General features: G+C 43.1%; 1 protein-coding gene across 2 annotated transcripts in view; it reads left to right on the forward strand.

Annotated features, from left to right (window-relative positions):
• Positions 1-17,972, forward strand: part of Grb10 (growth factor receptor bound protein 10) — a 107,538-nt gene that overhangs the window by 60,461 nt on the left and 29,105 nt on the right. For both annotated transcript variants that reach the window (XM_021211301.1, XM_029544995.1), the window contains exons 3-4: positions 6,956-7,175; positions 9,802-9,955. In XM_021211301.1, the coding sequence (XP_021066960.1) occupies positions 6,982-7,175; positions 9,802-9,955 (348 nt within the window). In that variant the 5' untranslated portion in view covers positions 6,956-6,981. The remainder of the gene's footprint in view (positions 1-6,955; positions 7,176-9,801; positions 9,956-17,972) is intronic.

Consider the following 17,972-nt stretch of genomic DNA (forward strand, 5'->3'; position numbering starts at 1 on the left):
CAGAGGCAGGCGGATTTCTGAGTTCGAGGCCAGCCTGGTCTACAAAGTAAGTTCCAAGGACAGCGGGGGTTACACAGAGAAATCCTGTCTGGAAAGACCAAAAAAATAAAAAATTAAAAAATAAAAAATAAATAAATCTCATAGGAATCAAAGTACAAAGCAATCATTTTGTTAGTTTTGTTGTTGTTGTTGTTGTTGTTAGAGGGTGGGTGGTTTGTAGTTACACAGCCACAAAGATACCTGGCTTCAACTTTGATTTGCCCTAGACTTTAGCCTATGGCACTAGCTGCCCCCAGGGTATTGTGGGCCCCAACTGTCTTTAAGAAAGTTTTAGACAAACTTTCTGTTTATTGTAGTTCTATTTATTGAGGCTCTATTGTCAGTAGAGCTTTGCACACACCATTATAATGTGCCCACGTTGGACAACCACGTCCTGCCACTATCCTGAGTAGTGACCAAACATTACTTTTATACTGAAAATTCATTTTTCTGAGCAAGAGGACCCCATGCTAACTGTAACTCACTTAAGAAGCAGACAGCATTTCTATGCCCCTGTAGCAAGCCAGTGCTCTCAGTACAACCTGGAGAGGCTAAGACTCCTCTGCCTCAGGGTTTTCCTATTCTTGTTTTGTCTCCTAACTTGGGGATTTCCTTTGTTACCTTAAATTGATTTTCTCAAGGAATCCCTGTGACATTTCTCCCTGGCTGCACTGGTATCAGCACTGTTCACCTGAGGCCATGAAGTCTGACTTGCATGAGTCCAAACCTATGATAGCCATCATGAGCAACATCCATGCCTGTCTTGCCTCAATCTCCTCAGATGAGACATGTTTGAGTGGGCAATGCTGGGCAAGCTGAGGAAAAATAGGGAAAGTGGCTCTAAACTGGGGATAAAGTGACTCTTAGGGCTTTGCTCCACACAAGGATCACAGGCACAAGGGCTAGGATTAAGAACCCAGAACAAGTGAGCCCTGGGCTGTGAGTGAGCAGCTCTGAGAGAGGAAGGTAACGTAAGACTAGAGCAGGGTTCTGTCTATCAAGTCTGAGCATGGAACCTTGCTTCATTCTAGCAGAGCCCTGCCCAAATAAAGCAGCAAGACTGGGACTTTAATTGCCCATGTTTGAAGGTGTCTAAAAGTCTTAATTTTAAAATGGATTTTTTTTAAAGTAGGAACTGTTAGAGCCATGTGTGGTTGTACATGCTTGTATTCCAAAGACTTGGGAAACCAAAATAGATAGATAGCCAAACCATGTCTCAAAAAACAAAGCAAAAGTAGTCCTATTGGTGTGTAGCCATTACCCAGGTCTAGCCTCAGAACTCTTCTCCAGGTGCAACTCTAAACCCATAAATGCCAGCTCTTACCCTCTCCCCCTAGATTCTCCCTTCTCTTTCTTTCTAGATATGTGTAGTCTTTTTCACTTGTACACATAGATTTCAAGAGCCCACAGAAACCAAAAGCTATAGATGCTTGGGTTTCAAGTATAAAATGGTGTTGGGTATGCATATAAAATAGGAACACTTCATATATGTTATTACTTGATTATTTATAACACCTAATTCTATAGAATAGGTGCATTCTAATATAGGCTATGCTGCATTGCTTTACAAGGATGGCAAAATCATCTGCAAATATTTAATATAGTTTTATAGATTTTGTTCCCTCAAATGTTTTTGTTCTGTGATTGCTTGAATCCATGGATATATGAAATCTTAAAGGACAGTAATAGTACCTTCATTTTTTTTAAATGAACCATAGAAAAGCTAGAATGGATCTTAACATTTTTCATCTAGTTATTAAATATGCTTAATAATAAAATATTAGTGAATTAGTGATTCCCTTTGTAACATGTTTAATTGATCTCTTTCCCCTCAGATTGAAGTGTGAACAGTAACAGTTGTTCAATACCAAAAACTGTATTTTATAGTGAAGTCTTGTTCCCTGGGTCATTGTTTTTAGCTTCAAGTGTACTTTGAAAGAGTGTTGATATTCCTTTCTGTCTTTAAGCCTTTTTAGCAATTGCCACAAAATGACAAATCAGAAAACACAAATAAAGTAGCATATATACTGATTTGTAACTGAGTTTTTAAAAGGCTTTACAAAAACAGAAGGTGCTTAGAGAAGAAGATCCTCTTGTTGGGATGACAAGGGGTAACATGTTCAGTTAACAAAGTGCTGTCACCAATTCTGGTCACACACTTAATCAGAAAGACCAAATACATTCTGTGTCTCTGTCTCTGACTCAAGTACAGGAAAATGGTAGCAAAAAGTGGTCCAAAATGAAGAATCACAAATTTCTCAGGTAGACATGCTGTTTAATTCTTCCTTCTCTGTCATTTAGTCACATAGACACACAAGCTTGCCTATAGCTCCTCATTTCCCAAGAGATGTACAGCCAGAGCAAACAAGGATGGCACTGAGTGTCCCCGGGTGGGGGGGGGGGCGGGGGCTTCCTGTGAAGAGTGGGTCACCACAATGGATACATCATATATGCATAATGCAAGTGTCTTTAAGACAAAATATAGAGAAGAAAACCCAGAACCACCGTTAACCTCCAGTTCGCGTAGAAAAGACACTAGATGGTGCTATGAACCAAGAAGTGTGTTATTTGTTAAGGTGCTAAGGTACGCACGCCCGGGAGGGAAGATCCTCCTCTGCTTGTTCCTCTCCCCTCTCCTTGCCCTTTCCAGATCAGCACACCTCACTTTACTTGGGGGAGATATTTGCCGGTCATGGCTTATGAGCCAAATAAGAATTTATTTAACTAAATTTATATGTATTTCCAATATTTCCAAACAGAACTAGCCTTGAGTGAAGCAAGAAGAGATGTGAATTTTAGATCAGATGACCTCAAATATTTGGGGCAAAGTCCATGCCCAGTTATAACTTGGCTCTTTAGGGAAGGAAGATAGCTACTAAGAGTTTTATTTGGCAGCCATGTTTGTTCAGGAAACACATTCTTGCAAATTCATTGGAGGTGGAATTGTCTATATAAAGTCATTTTTCTTTTCTTTCCTAGCATTCTTTCTGAAGGTGTACCCTTGTGGAACCTGTTTCATCAGATTAGCATTGAGTAGACAATCAGAGCTTATCAGTCTGTCTCCTTCTTCCACTCCTTTTCCAAATGGGTTATGATAGCTCTGCTCAGATTCCACGGGAGTACAAAACAGTTTAGCAGTTGGCCACACAGGTAGAAAAGACACACAAGGTCCTCACTGAGAAAAATATAAGCTTATAGAACATTTACAAGAACTGAATATGAGGCTGGTAAGATAGGTCAGTGGGGAAAGACACCTCCAAGCTTGACAACCTGAGTTCAATCCCAGACCCACATTGTAATTAGAAGGAGAAACCAACTTAGAAGTTGTCCTCTGTCCAGAACTCAATTGCTGTGATTCATGCCTTGCCATAAATAAATATGTATAATTTTCTAAAAAATATATAATTTTAGTATATCTTACTCCAGTACTTAAAAAATAAAATTAGTGTAGACCCTTAAGAATCAGCTGTTTAAAGATAATTTAGAAGATTTCATTTTTAGTCTACATTTGAATTTTAGGAACTTCAAGAAAAGTCTTATCAGTAATTTTTTTTTTAAAAAATTCAAACATATAAATTACTAATTGTCTTCATAGGACATATTAAAGTTGGTTTTTGAGTAAGCCGTTATAGAACTTTGAGGCTTTTCTTTCATTTTGACAGTTATGAAAAGCTTAAAGATTTGAAGAATCTGCGTATAGTAGCTATATTTGATTAGTGAAGCCTGTAACCTGGTAATTGGATGTTCTCAGATTAGCCTGGTATCCTTTCAAAGACCACCCAATACAGTATATTCAGATGAGGAAACTACCCACTCCAGAGGAGAGGAGAGCAATCTGAACACGTGTTGTCTCTTCTAGAATCTACCTGCTTTATATGAATAATATTTGAATAGTATCAGAATTGCTTTGGCTTTGGCTTTATTACAGAGAACCAACCCAGGAATTTACCTGTTCCCAAAAAAAGAAATAGGACAGGAGACACCAGGGACTGCCACAAGGGGTCGGCACAGCCAAAGACTACAACAAGCCCAGGGAAAAATAGCCATGAATGATAATCTGCCAGCACGAACCAAGCCATTTCGTTTTCTCAGAGCCTGGGAGCGCTGTTGGACCAGGAACCGTGTTGCCAGTAGGTTTCTTAGGAATAGAGCAGTAGAAATACGGAAAGCTCAGTGTCTTGCAAGGCTATTTTCTGTCTAATGCTCTGCATGCAGCAAAACTTGGTTCACATGGAGTTCTTTTAGTCAGTGAATGGGCCTGAGCCTGCCTCTCTCTCTCTCTCTCTCTCTCTCTCTCTCTCTCTCTCTCTCTCTCTTTAGTATAGTGAACTTTGCGTTTCACCCATGTTGCTTCTAAAATGATCTGTCAACATAGAAATGCTTACTTTTGAGAAGCATGGTTAATTCTTAATGGTTCATTAATTGTTAACAAAATAATTGTTTGGAGAACAAAATAATTTTTAGTATGTTAACTAACCCTGAATGTAGATGTGTCAGGAAGCACGGATTCTGGAACTTTCCTGTAAGTGCCAGACTTAAGAACTCTAATGTAACTTCTGTTCCCACTGAGGTCTTCTCCTTAGCCATCCTCGGGTTCCCTCCTTTCATAAGTGAACTAAATGCTGCTCTACTACTATCCTGGTGAGGTCTTTAACAGGCATGTCCCTTCAGCAGACAGCAGAACCTGAAAGTGTAACCCCTACCTGCCCTACTAGAGTCTTAGATTATTGTTACCCAAGCAACCCCTAGCTTGGCAAGTGCTCTGCTGTGACCCTTAGCAATTCCCTTTGTGATATCTTAGTTTTTTTGGTCATTATTAATTACCAATTCATCATTTTTGTCCATTTAATATCTGACTATAGGGTTAATATGTGATCACTCAGAACCTTTGCTGTATCAAGATCCTCTTTCTCCTCTTTGCTTTATCTATATATAGTTCCTTGACTTCATTACCAACCTGAATGCTTGTGCACCCACTGCTCGCTCCTTGTCAGCATCTCTTACACATGGTGTCTTCTCTTATTCCAGCAGTGACTATACCAGTCAGACAGCTAGGGTCCATGACCACTGCTTTGTCTGTCCTAATGACCTTGGAACCTGATCTACCTAGATCCACCATGTCACTTCCACTATTCAGTTTCCATAATGGTCTCTCTTATATCGCCAAACCAGGGCCATGTATATTCCCATAATTGTGCTCTGTTCTTCACCCACCAGAGAAGTACTAATCCCTGGAATGTACAGTTTCTATCTATTTCTTACACCATGCTAGGTATTTTTTAGTGGGTTTTAGTATCTTTTGTTGTCACATCCTTTAATCTTAAGAAACAAGAGGCACAAAGAAAGGCCACCTAAGACATTAATGCTGAAGAACAAAATCCTGTTGTACATACATTCTAGACAAGGACACTACCACAGAATTAGTGGCCCAGCTGGATCTAGAAAGATTCTTAAGCCCATTTGTTGCTCATAGTCCAGGTCAAACAAGCATCTAAATTTATTATCAAATCCAAGATGCTTTCTACTGCTTATGGTTCAGGGGTCGGGGGGAAAGCAAGTAACTTCATTCCTTAAACATGCTTCCTTGGCTCATAGACCAGTTGCTTGTTTGTGTTGTTTTTCTGAAAAACAAGTGAAATGGAGCTGCTTATTCAATATCAGACTCTATTATAAAACAGTCCCCTGAGAGATGGATATATTGCTAACTCTGTATTAGACTTGAAGAGAGTTCTAACCAAAACCTCTGGTATGTTGTCCTGGGCATGGAAGCTGTAAAGGCAATCTGGGCATGACAAGCAGGTTCAAAATGCCTTCTCTTATTTCTTCCTGTACTTTGGAGGCATTGACCTCTGTGAAAGTAAGTGTCTGGCATACTGTGACAGCCTTGTGTGGGGTTTAAGGGTCACACCTGGCCATATCTTACAACTTGTAAAATGCTATGATACAATCTGCTTAGGTCACTTCTTACCCTATTGTTAAGTTGACACTTTAGGAAACACCTTCACAGCCAACTTCTGCTATTCAGGCTCTTACCATCTTTCCACCCCTTCTTCCTCAATGTTCCCTTAAGTACAAGAGTTGTATTGTAGATGTATCTGTAGGGACTGAGAACCCAATGATCAGTTGTTCTTTATATTTTGTCTAGCTAGGCTTTCTATAATGGCTTCCATTTGTTGCAAAGAGGTGAGAGCTATAGTTATCTGTAGGTGTAAGGATGAGTTGAATCCAATTAGAAGTTATGCTGGTTTAATAAAGTGATATTTTTTTTAAAAAAATCTCTAATATCCATGACTCACTTGCACTGGGAAATTGGGTGGGTTTCCAGTACTGGTCTTAGGTCAAGTTAGAGAAATCATTGGTTGCCACCAAGATATGGGTGCCACTATTGCACTGTTACTATCTTGCCATGCTGGTCACTGTTGTGACTCATGGGTGTTATAGCAATAGGACTGTTGGTCACCATCTTCCCTTCATAGCTTTCATAGAACCTTTTGATCTTCTGAAAGCTACTCCTCAGGGAGGAGATTTTCAAGTCAGATCCAGTTTGGGTGTTCCAGATCTTATGTCTAAACTTCATGGTATCTTTAGCAATAAGGACATACTTTCTTAAACTTCCGGAAAGCAACCAAGAGCAACTGTAATAGCTATATTATTCTGAGGGTGTCTTGGACTCCCCTGATGAACAACTCAAAAGATTATTTTCATGCCTAGTACTGGGGTATTTGTTTGATAATATATAGCTTTTTCAGGAAGCATTGCCATCCCAAGTGGGATAACTTCATTTTGAACTATACATGTAATATGTATACACACAGACTTAACATGTATTGTATGTAACTAATATGATAACCATTTTGGTGGAACTCTACAACCTCATTGACATTTTTTTTCTTCTCTTGCCACTTTTTATGTACAGAGCATGGTCTTGGGCTTCAAGTACTAATGAACAACGATATTAACTCATCCGTGGAAAGCCTTAACTCAGCTTGCAACATGCAGTCTGATACTGATACTGCACCACTTCTTGAGGATGGCCAGCATGCCAGCAACCAGGGAGCAGCATCCAGCTCCCGGGGACAGCCACAGGCGTCCCCGAGGCAGAAAATGCAACGCTCGCAGCCTGTGCACATTCTCAGGTGGGCCAGAACATGTGCTGTCTGCATAGACAGTGCACTCTGCTCTCCATATGGTGATGGGCAGTGACTGTAAAATCAAGTTAGATGAGTTTGTTCTCTTAATAGCAGCTACAGTTGTCGCCCTATAATCTTGAGGAAACCGACCCACAATCCTAAAACCAAAGCACAGCCCTGACCCCTACCCCTGTTTACTGTAGTTTTCCCTATACATACATAACAATATGTGCAACAATAATTAGTAGTATGAAAGAACAATTATAACGCTAATGAAGTCATGTTCTATCCTTCCTGTTGTGATAGTGAAATGACATGAAGTGGTGAGATGGAAGGAAGAAAGTGGGACAGTTTTGATACACTAGGCTGTTGTTGACCACCTGTGAGTATGTCCTCAGAATTTTCAAGTCTTGCCTCTGCCAGCTGACCTCAAAGAACTAAAAGTGCAGCTCTCAGTGGCCCTGGGAATGCTGTGTAACATTTCAGCGTTTGTGTGAACTTGCTGCCTGGCTTAGCAGCTATACCTTTTCCTGAGCTCCTGACTCACAGCAGATTCCATAACCATGCTCCAAGTTCATGTTCCTCAGAGTAGGGTCTCTAGGCCAGCTACAGTGTCCTCCAGGGCCTACTCAAAAATGTACAGTTCCAAAAGTGGTTCTGTTTTGGCCTTATCCCTAGGAGACTGAGCAGAAAAGTATGTCTGTGTTAGCAAAAGGAGAGTCCTGGGAAAGAACTTCCTGGAGGTGACAGATCTCTGAGCTGAGTTCAAGCTAGTCAGAAAGTGGAAGGTTGGAGAGTGGAGGCAAGGAGAGGATTAGAACATATAAGAAAAGATACATTTTGGTTTAGGTAGTGCAATTCTGACTTGGAGAGTTAAGGGGCAGGAGGGAGAGAACAACATGGCTGCAGAGTATGTCCTGATATGAAAGCCATCTGAAGAACCTACAGGTGCGCTCTGCGAGTATGTGACATTTATGTGGAGTTAGAGAGCACAGAAGAGTAGGAGAGTGGATGGTTTGTGTTGAACAAAAGCAAGCAGCATAGTTAAGTGTTCAGTAGATGATAGTTTTGTTGAGGGGAAGATGTGGAGCCTGTAGTCATCTCTGGTGTATGAAAGCAAGCTGAGGAAGGGAGCGCTTGAGGAGCACTGCCTTTGCCTGGCTCATTATCAGGTCTCCTATGAGTTGCAGGCTTGCATGACCAAGCAAGGATCATGAGCTCTTAATACAAGCTTGCCCTGCCTCTCTGGGAATTCACAGATGTGTGTGCAGTGGACTATGCTTGGGATTGTTGCCCAGCCTCTGTCCAGCTGGAGTTCTAGCAGTTGTACTTTCTCAGCACTGCCTATTCTGGGATGTTCCGCTCCTCCTTGCTTCCAGAAACTTCTAAAAGGGTTCTTTACGTTCTGACATTAAATCTTCTTCAGCCTCAGTAACCATCTTCCCCTAGGTATCTACCCTTTCCAAGGATGTGGGTGCTGGGTTCGTACTGTTGAGGGGCTCCCAATGATTCCCACAGGCTGGGTGAGCTAAGTGGAGGGTGGTATAAAGGAAAAGTCTGCAGAAGTACCAGACATTCCACAGGCTAAATGATGGAGTAGGAGGAGGGCTCTGGTGAGGGAAAGAATTATTTTCAAGTGGATGAACCAGGCAAGGTTTTGGAAGCACAGACACTTGTACCTCCCAAGTCCTGGCAGTTTTGTAGCCATCTTGCTATCTCTGGATCCCAGGTCCTCTCCACAGACACTTTCATTTTGCAGCCTCAGGGACATCCTCTTTTGATGTGAGCCTCTGTAACAGGAACTGCTTTCATCTTTGCATAATGCCCCTTAATTACACTTCTGGGTAGTATCTGTGAAATGTTATAGCATTAAAAAAAAATTAATGAGGTTAAAAATGGAAATAATTTATAAATTTTCAGTACACCCTAATAAAGAAGGAGGCTTCTGTGGGCTGCTGGAACATCAGAAACAGCCCTGTCTGGTTCTGTAGATCAAAGATGCTGAAGCTGAAACTGCTATAGGAAGACCAGGATTTGTTAACAGTAAAAAATGAGCTTTCTGCCACATCATCAGACTGGTATAGGAACGACTTGCCCACGTTTACAACACAGATTCCCTCCATGCCTTGGGAGAGCTGGTATCTTAAAAGGCAGAGTATAGGTTGCATAGGAGCCGGTTTTTAAAGTGTTAGTGAACACTCGGGATTAATGGCCAATCCCCAAAATATTCTCATCTTAGAGAGCAGAAACTGTACTCACTAATAGCAGCTCCCCCTCTCTCTCCTCTGCCCCTACCGTTCTACATTCTGAATTCAACTGTTTTGTATGCCCTGCACAATGGAGTCTGCTAGTGTGTGTCCTTCTGCTACTGGACTTATAGCATAGGTCAGAATTCCCTTCCCTTATTGTCTGGATAATTCTCTTTTTAAGGCTTCATGATACTTCATCACAGAGACACACTCAATCACGGTTGGACAATTAGGCTACTTCCTGATTTGGGCCACTGTGAATAAGGCTGTCATGAACATGGTTGTACCAGCATCCACAGAAACCCAGCATTTCCTTCTCTGGGGCATAGACCCACCAGGTGTGTGCTAGGATGGCAAACTAGTTTTTGACTCCTTCCTTATAGGCGCCTTCAGGAGGAAGACCAGCAGTTAAGAACTGCCTCTCTTCCGGCCATCCCCAACCCATTTCCGGAGCTCACTGGTGCGGCCCCTGGGAGCCCTCCTTCGGTTGCTCCTAGCTCCTTACCTCCTCCTCCGAGCCAGCCTCCTGCCAAGCATGTAAGTGGTCCCTGACTACAGCACAATGATGCATTTCTTTGTGGAGAAAGGAGGGAAGTTCTAAGATGGCCTCTTTGGGTTGATACTGAACTTTTTTCTCATGAGTTCTTTTAATGTGTTGGCCAAAATTCAATTTACTAAGTTGGGAATGTATCAGAGTAATTTTGCAAAAAAAAAAAAAAATAGTTGTATACTTTATGTATTTATGTATTTATTCCTGAGGTCAGCATGTGTGCCATGATGTATGTCTATATAAAATTGTCCTTTAATTATATATATATATAATTAAAGGACAATTTTCGTAAGTCAGTTCTCTTTACATCATGCGGGTCCTGGAGGATCGAACTCAAGTCCTCGGGCTTGTCATCCAAGTGTCTTTAGCCTCTCACCAGACAGAGGAATGCATCACTGTGTTTCAAAGAATCTTAACTGTGTTGTATTGTTGTTGTTGATGCTGCTGCTGTTGTTTTTTAATTAATGATTTGATGTTTAAGGATGACTTTAGCTCTTTTAAAGAAGTTGTGTGGCCAGGTCACCGGGTCAACCAGGCCTTCTGCTGTGGCACACCGCTGGGCCTTCCTGTGCATATACTCTTCAGTATGGGATACAATCAGAGCTTCCATCTTGAGGTCTTGACTTTGAATGCAGCCTGCTCGAGGCCAAAGAATGGCCACTTGACCCAGGAGATAATAACTGCCCTTTTAAAACTTGTTTCTCATTTGAAGTGGTACTATGAAGTAGAGAGCTAGTCACTGCCCCCATGTGAGAAACTCCCTGGTGACAGCCATTCAGCTTATCAGAGACATGAGCAGGGGAATCGTGGCATCTCAAACTCCCTTTAGCAGTGGGCTGGGAACAGGATGGCCCAGGGCTCAGCAGCACGTCACACCCTGCCTGCTGCAGGGAGTAGAACAGAGACAGTGACTTTACATGGAGGCTCTGCTCTGTGCAGTGCATGGGCTGCAGTGGGGCTCACTCACTTACTGCTTTGATAGGCCCTGTAAATCAGTCCAGATGTCGCTGTCACCTACAGTAGAGGAAACTGAGGCTGGTGTCAGCTTACAGTTGTGTCTGACCTAGTGTCTAGGCCTAGAGTCCTTACAGGCTTCCTGGCACCTCAGCTGCCTCTTTAAAAATTGCAATTTAGAAGATTCTGTGTTTTCCCACTAGACCCGTTCTTTCCACTTGCCCACCTCTGCTGTTCTCTAACACGGAGGAGCCAGCCAGCCCCATTCTCTGCAGTCTAGTGGCATACAGCACCAGGCTATCCAGCGGTAGGCTTTTTCCTAATACTCACTGGCTATGGAACACTGCTCCCCATGAGTGCTTCTCGAGCCGCCCGAATTACAGCACTGTCAGACTTAGAAGGTGAGGTCAGTGTCCCTTGTCTCAGAGCCAGCACTGTCCTGGTTTCTGCACAGGGTCACATGCTGAAGTGCATCTGGGCTGTCTACCTCCCTAGTGACCTTCTGCCTTGAGTAAGGATCCTGATGATCGTGTATGGTTTGTCCCCGAGGTTGTTTACAAGTTTCCTGTCCTGAACTGGACCACAAAAGTACGGTCTGGCCCTCGCCTTGGCTGGCAAGAAAACGAGCCTCCTCCCCACCGATTGTCCACATTTGTAAGAAGAAGGAAACCCGGGAATTTTGCCTGCTCGTGTTTTTCTTGGGATCAGAGTTGGCTCTTCATGAGAACAGTGCACTGGCGTGTTTGTCGTCAGATTCCTCAAGCCAACTGGGACCAGTGAGAGCAGGGAGGGTGTTTCTCGCTTGTGGAAGGCTGCTGTTCTTTGTGGCTGTTTTTAGTTCTATTTTGTATTTATTCTTTGATAACCTCGTGCATGTAAATTGTATATTTTGATCAATATCTACTTATTTAGCAGGGGGCACACATGCAGTACAGTGAGTATGGACATCAAAGGGCAATTAATTAAGAACTCAGTTCTCTTCTCTCATATAGATCCATGGCTCAAACTCAGTTCCTCAGAGTAGTATACAGGTACTCTGATATACAGAGCCATCTCACCAACCTTTTTGGTTTGGTTCTGACCCACTGAGTTTTACTGAGGGTCAAGGTTATTTACCAAGCATGAGCAACTTATTAATGGCTACACCACTGAAGAAAGTCATCCCATACAGGGGCTATGCCGATAGTGTAAAGTGAGCGAAATCCCGCTTGCTACCATCCAACAAACACTGCCCTGAGTACAGCTTGTCTGGAGGTCTGTGTACTCAGCAGCCTGGTGGGACAGCCTTAATTGGGAAGGGTGTGAGGGACCCCATATCACTGAAGACTGACACAGTTACAGATGACAATGGCACTAAAATGGCTGCTGGTTGTATGCATTTCCAAGTTGTCTCAGCCACTGTCAGGATATATTTAGCTGCAGAAAACCAAACCTGGCTGGCTCCCTTCATGAGGACACTTAACTTTCATGGTGTAGGATATCTGGGGCAGAAAGCGGAAGCTGCCCTGACCTTGTTCCCTGCTGTGGAACTTAGACACTGTCTCTGTAGGCAGAGCTGGTGTGACCAAAGTTGGGCCTGTCAATAAACACAACCTTTGCATCTCAGTAGGTGAACCAAGGGCTTGAACACATTCAGTGGTGACAGGGGAAACTGAGGTCCTGTCTGGAGTGCACTGACACACCAGACATAGCAGATAGAGGCACCACTGACTTGTACTGTTCAAGGGCAGAGCTTCTGAGGCATTTGGGGGGATCAAGGGAACTTGGAAGAGGAGGTCTGATTCATGCTAGGTAGTGCTGTAGACGGGACCTTTTCTGAACTCATAACAAGCTCAGCAATGGCAGATCACACAATGACTCCTTAGAGCATGTTTTTCCATTTGCTATTTAAACACAATTACTCTCATATTTTTTTGTGCCCCATCATTATTGGTGCATAAATACTGCCTCAACTCCAAACAGTTCTTTTTTCTTTGCTCATTTTAAAAATTAATTTTCTGGAACTGAATTGATGGCCTTAAGCAGGATTCCACCCCTGCACTTACTGATGACCTCCAGGGTCTGCCTAAGCCTTACCTGCTCTTCTGTGAATGCACTGCCCCTCGAGACCTCTGTATGGTGGCAAAATCTAATCCTGGCTACTACGTGAAGAGTAGACTCTCCTCGCCTGGGGGCCTCAGCCATACATCCACTATCCCCCGCTCTCGGTGCCGTCACAGCTGGGTGTGCCATCTTTTCTGCTGCCTTTTGATATCAGAAGTATGGAGTCCTAGACCTAGCCAAGGTTTAACTTGAGTTCTGGGACCCCACAATTTGCTTGAGGCCTCACTTTGCTTGAGGCAAATTGTGGCTGCTTAGAAAAGTCCCTGGACTGTAGCTAGAACTGAGACGGGGATGGCCTGTGAGACAGAGACAATGCCAATATCCCGTGACAGCCCAGCATAAGACATATCAGCTCATCCTGTGTCAAAAGATAAAATCCTCTACTTGGCACACCCACCCCTTTTTCCTCTGACCTCCTACTCACTCACATCTCTCCAGGGAGGCCCTGCCTGGTTGCCTGTCTCCTCTGTACTAAGAGGCAAGCCCAGTGTGTAGAGGGTGAGCCCAGGCTCATGCTGGTGGCCCCTTCGGAGCAGCAGCATCTCAGAAAGCCTCAGTTCCCTGTCTGCCTGAGGAGGCTGGTGGCAATGACCCTAGCCTCTCAGACCAGTGGTGACAGTAATTCAGCACACAGGAAAATGTAGGCACAGTGCAGCTGCTTCCTATATTTGATACAAGACCTCACACCACAGCTGCCACTGTAGGCGCTTATTTTACCCTCTTCTCCTCTTGCGGAATAGAACAGACCACCGGAGACTTGCTCAAACATCAGCCAAGACCCAAGAAGGGCAAGGCCACTTTGCACAGTCAGTAACTAAAATGTCAAAAGTATAGAATTCGTATCTGAGACCTTTGTTGAAGTAAGGTGCCACAGCAAATCCCGAGAAGCAGAACACCTCTGAGTAAACTGAACATACATGTACCATCTCATTAGGAGAACCCTTGTGAATTTTCCAAAAGCAGCTAGGCAAAACCACCAGCTTGGGCTGGGGGTATAGCTCTGTGGTGCAGCATTTGTCTAGCAAGTACAAGGCTGTATAGGGTGGGAAACACATTTATTCCATAGTTTGGGAAATTTTGCATTTTCCCCCACGTTCTTGGGAATTTACATTAGTCTTAGAGGACCTGAAAGAGTGAACAAAGAAAACTCAAATTAATCTAGAGATTTTTGAAGGATTAAAAAAAAACTTTACATATTTTAAGTATTTATTAGATATTACATATTATAAAAATACATAAAAACAGTTCCCACTGAGCCTACTTTGGATATGGTGCTAAATTGCCCAAGATAAACGTGAAGGCTGCCCCTGGCTGTCACAGTTGATTGGTGGTGTTCCTAAGTGCTCAGAGCCCCGAGCATTACAGCCTCTGGAGCCAGAGCGTAATCCCTCTTGCTTGGACGATGTGCAGTACCTTCATGTCTCTGTTCAACTCTGAACAGATGATGCAATCACAGCAGGGAGTCGTGACCTAGAGCCGACCATGTGCTTGGCTAAAACTGAGACAGGAAATCATCCCAGGAATCTCATGTGAAATCCCAGCCTAGTGCTTCTCTACACTATAAATATCTTATATAAATTCTATAAATGTGAGAAGCCTAGCTGATTACTACAGCCTCAGATCTCTCTTATCTTGAAAAAGTCCTGCAAACATGAACCTTTAAATTTTATCTTGTAGAAAGAACCACCAGCCTTTAGCTACAGGCCTGAGTCTGTGCCTTCCCTGCGCATGGACCCAGGTGGTAAGACCCTTCTGCAGAAGCAGGGACCAGCAAGGGGAAGGGCTTGTTTTTTGAATATTGATGATTCAAAAAAAAAAGGGGGGCCTCTGAGTTTGCTAGAAACCAGAAATCATTTTCCTAGGAAAATTGATTTGCGAATTCTTACTTGATGGTTCAGCTTTAAATTTCATTAGAAAATGGGAGGGCCGCCAGCTAGTGAACTTTTTACCTGATTAGCTTCTGTCCTAGTTAGCTTCAGCTGTCAAACTGACACAACCCAGAGTCATCTGAAGGGAGGCTCAGTGCAGAGAGTGCCCAGATCAGATTGGCCTGTGGCCATGTCTGTGAGAGATTGTCCTGACTGGATGATTGATGTAGAAGGCCCAGCCCACGCCTAGGCAGCCCCATCCAGAGGTAAACGGGTCTGAGCTATATAAGGAAAGCTAGCTGTGTGAATTTTCCTATTGTTCCCATACTGAGCTCTTGCCTGACTTTCCACAGTGATTGGCTGGGACCTGGACGTTATAAGTCAAGTAGCCCTTTCCCCACCGAGTCGCTTTTGGTCAGCGTCCTATCTCAGCATCAGAAAACTGGCTAGCATCCCTTGTGTGATGGCTTGGCTTGCCGACTCAAGCAGCACTCTTCCCTGTGTTTGCATTAGAATCCACAGTTCACCTTGTAGGGAAAGCAGCTTGTTACACCCACAACATGGAAAGGTCTGCTCTTCATAGATGTAGCCTGAGCATCACTCAAACCAAAGTGAAATCTGAAATGCTTCAGACTCCAACATGAGGCCACAAGTGGAAGACTCCACCTTCGCTACTTCATTAAATTATTAACATAGTAAAATTATCATTGTATTATATAAAAGAACCATCACGCTAAGGATTAGTCTACTCTTGAAACATAAACTTTAGGCTTAGACTTGGTCTCCTTCCCAAGTAACCTCATTGTGTATATGCAAATAGTCTCCAGACTGAAGAAACTTAAAATCACAAACATTTAAGGTAGGCCACACTTGATCTATGAGCAACTGAGAGGGTGTTTTGGTTTTGGGGGTTTTTTTTCCCCACACTCCATACCTCTGTTGGTCCTACTGGTTTAGAACAGAGGTGTCTCATGAAATTATAAAGTTGAAAGCTTTTTGTCTTAGCTGAGGGTATCCCATAAAACTTGGAAATGTTCACTGACACTACAAGCCTTAAATCTTAGCCTCTTCACTCTTGTAGCAGACATTAGTGTAAAACTGCCTTGTTCACGTCTGTGCCTGTGCTCTTGCCCGGCATGGCATGCACCTCCTCCCTCTTTCATGTCTCCCAGACATTCACCTCACTCTCTGAGCCAGCCTGAGTGAGTCAGAACAAACATAAAAATGATAAAGAATCCCTGGAGGGAAGCAAGCAAGGGTATTTTGAGTGTCTTCAGCGGAGGGAATGGGGTAAACACCCTCCCCTCCCGTGGCCACGAGTGCCAAGTCGCTACATTTCTAGGAAAGAGAGTACAGATGTTGACCTCATCTGGAAAGGTTAATAATTACATGCCTTCAGATTCTCTAGAGAACTACATGCAAATGACTACTTGTTTATCTTTCACCTTACCTCAAAGTAGTTTCCTTCTTGTAATTGTATCCGCAGACATTTTATTCGCTGAATCAAAGCAGTAGGTTCCTAACGGTTTTATAGTGTCCTGGCATCTTGGATTCATTTCTATGAGGCTTTTATCCCTGAAAGTGTTTCTGTTCACACTGTCCCCACTTTCTCCACCAAGTCCTGGAAAGGGACCATATCAGTGGCAGCACTATCATAAATATTTGAAAGGGGAAGCGACAGTATTTCTTTTTTTTTTTTTTTCATTTAACTCTGAAATATAAATACAAGTTCTGATCATTGAGTCACAACAAAATAGTGTTTTAACAAGCTTGTCACCACTACAGCAAAATAGACCTGAGGCACCAACCTGTAAGGATAAAAAGGTTGTTATGACTCAAAGTTATTAAGGGTCCAAGATTACATGGCCCTCCTTGGGGTAGAGGTGCCGCTGTCAATTGAGGCACAGAGAGGAAGAACTCAATACCACGGTGTCTCCTTGACAGGCATCCCCACAGTGGCTGAAGAACCACCGAAGCTTCCACTCTTGCAAATTTCCCTAGTCTAGGGACCAAGTCCTGGACACACGGACCCTGGGAGACACTCAGTTCTAACTGTAATAAGACAGCAGATACTTTCTCTCTGCTTTTGGTTTCTAAACATGTTCCCCAATAAAAGGAATAAAGTTTTTTTTAAAAGTGAAAGCAAGGTATAACAAGGGTGGAGGAGGCAGCTTGAAGAGTAGAGAAAGGAAGGAAGATGGAGATCAGGAAGCCTTGAGTGTGTGATCCCAATAGACATCTCCAGGAGTGGGGCACAGGACAATATACTGGCATAGTAGACCTGGTGACCCAAAGGAATCTCAGCATCTCTTTAGTGTTACACCTGCCCTGAACCAGGTCCTGGATATGTTCTACTGAACAGCCAGAGCTCTTCAGGGCTTTTTAGACCATAGAAAAGTCCTAGGAAATAAAGTGTACCCTCTACAGAGTAAGAGACCTAATGGGGTACAGCTCTGTCCAAGTGGGGTCCATGAATTAGACAGTCATGTGGGCCACTGAGAATTCCCTGGCGTTGATCATTGAACTAGAGTTATATAAGAATGTTTCCAGTTTTTTTTAAAAAAAAAAAAATTCACACAGTCTAGCAGACCCCAGTAGACAGAGAAGAGAATGGAGAAATGAGCAAGTAAATGGGGCCAGAGGCTGCTATTAGGGAACCCTGATGAAGCACATACAGAAATCTATACTACTTATACTGTGCAAGTGTCAAAGTATTACAAAATAACAAAAAGCCCTCTGTATAAACCCAAAACTGCCCATCTACACACAAGGTGACAGACATCACCAAAGCAGGCCACCAAAATCCTTTGCATCTACAAGAATGTTATCTTTGAATTTTTTGGTGTTTCTTTATATAAATTTTCTTCCAGATTCAAAACCAAGTCATTTTGCTTGCCTGGAGCATTACGAAAACCTCTAGCTCAGCAATAAATCCCCACCCAGGACCCATCAACCCTTTGCAGAGTGACTTTCCATTCTAGGCTGAACGCATACACACACATACATCTTCTCACTGTCTTTAACCCCCTTTCCTGGTCTCATTCCCTTCACCTTCTAACATCTGACACCCCTGGCTTTT

This window comes from Mus pahari, chromosome 13 (genome assembly GCF_900095145.1).
Source record: "Mus pahari chromosome 13, PAHARI_EIJ_v1.1, whole genome shotgun sequence".
Taxonomy (NCBI): domain Eukaryota; kingdom Metazoa; phylum Chordata; class Mammalia; order Rodentia; family Muridae; genus Mus; species Mus pahari.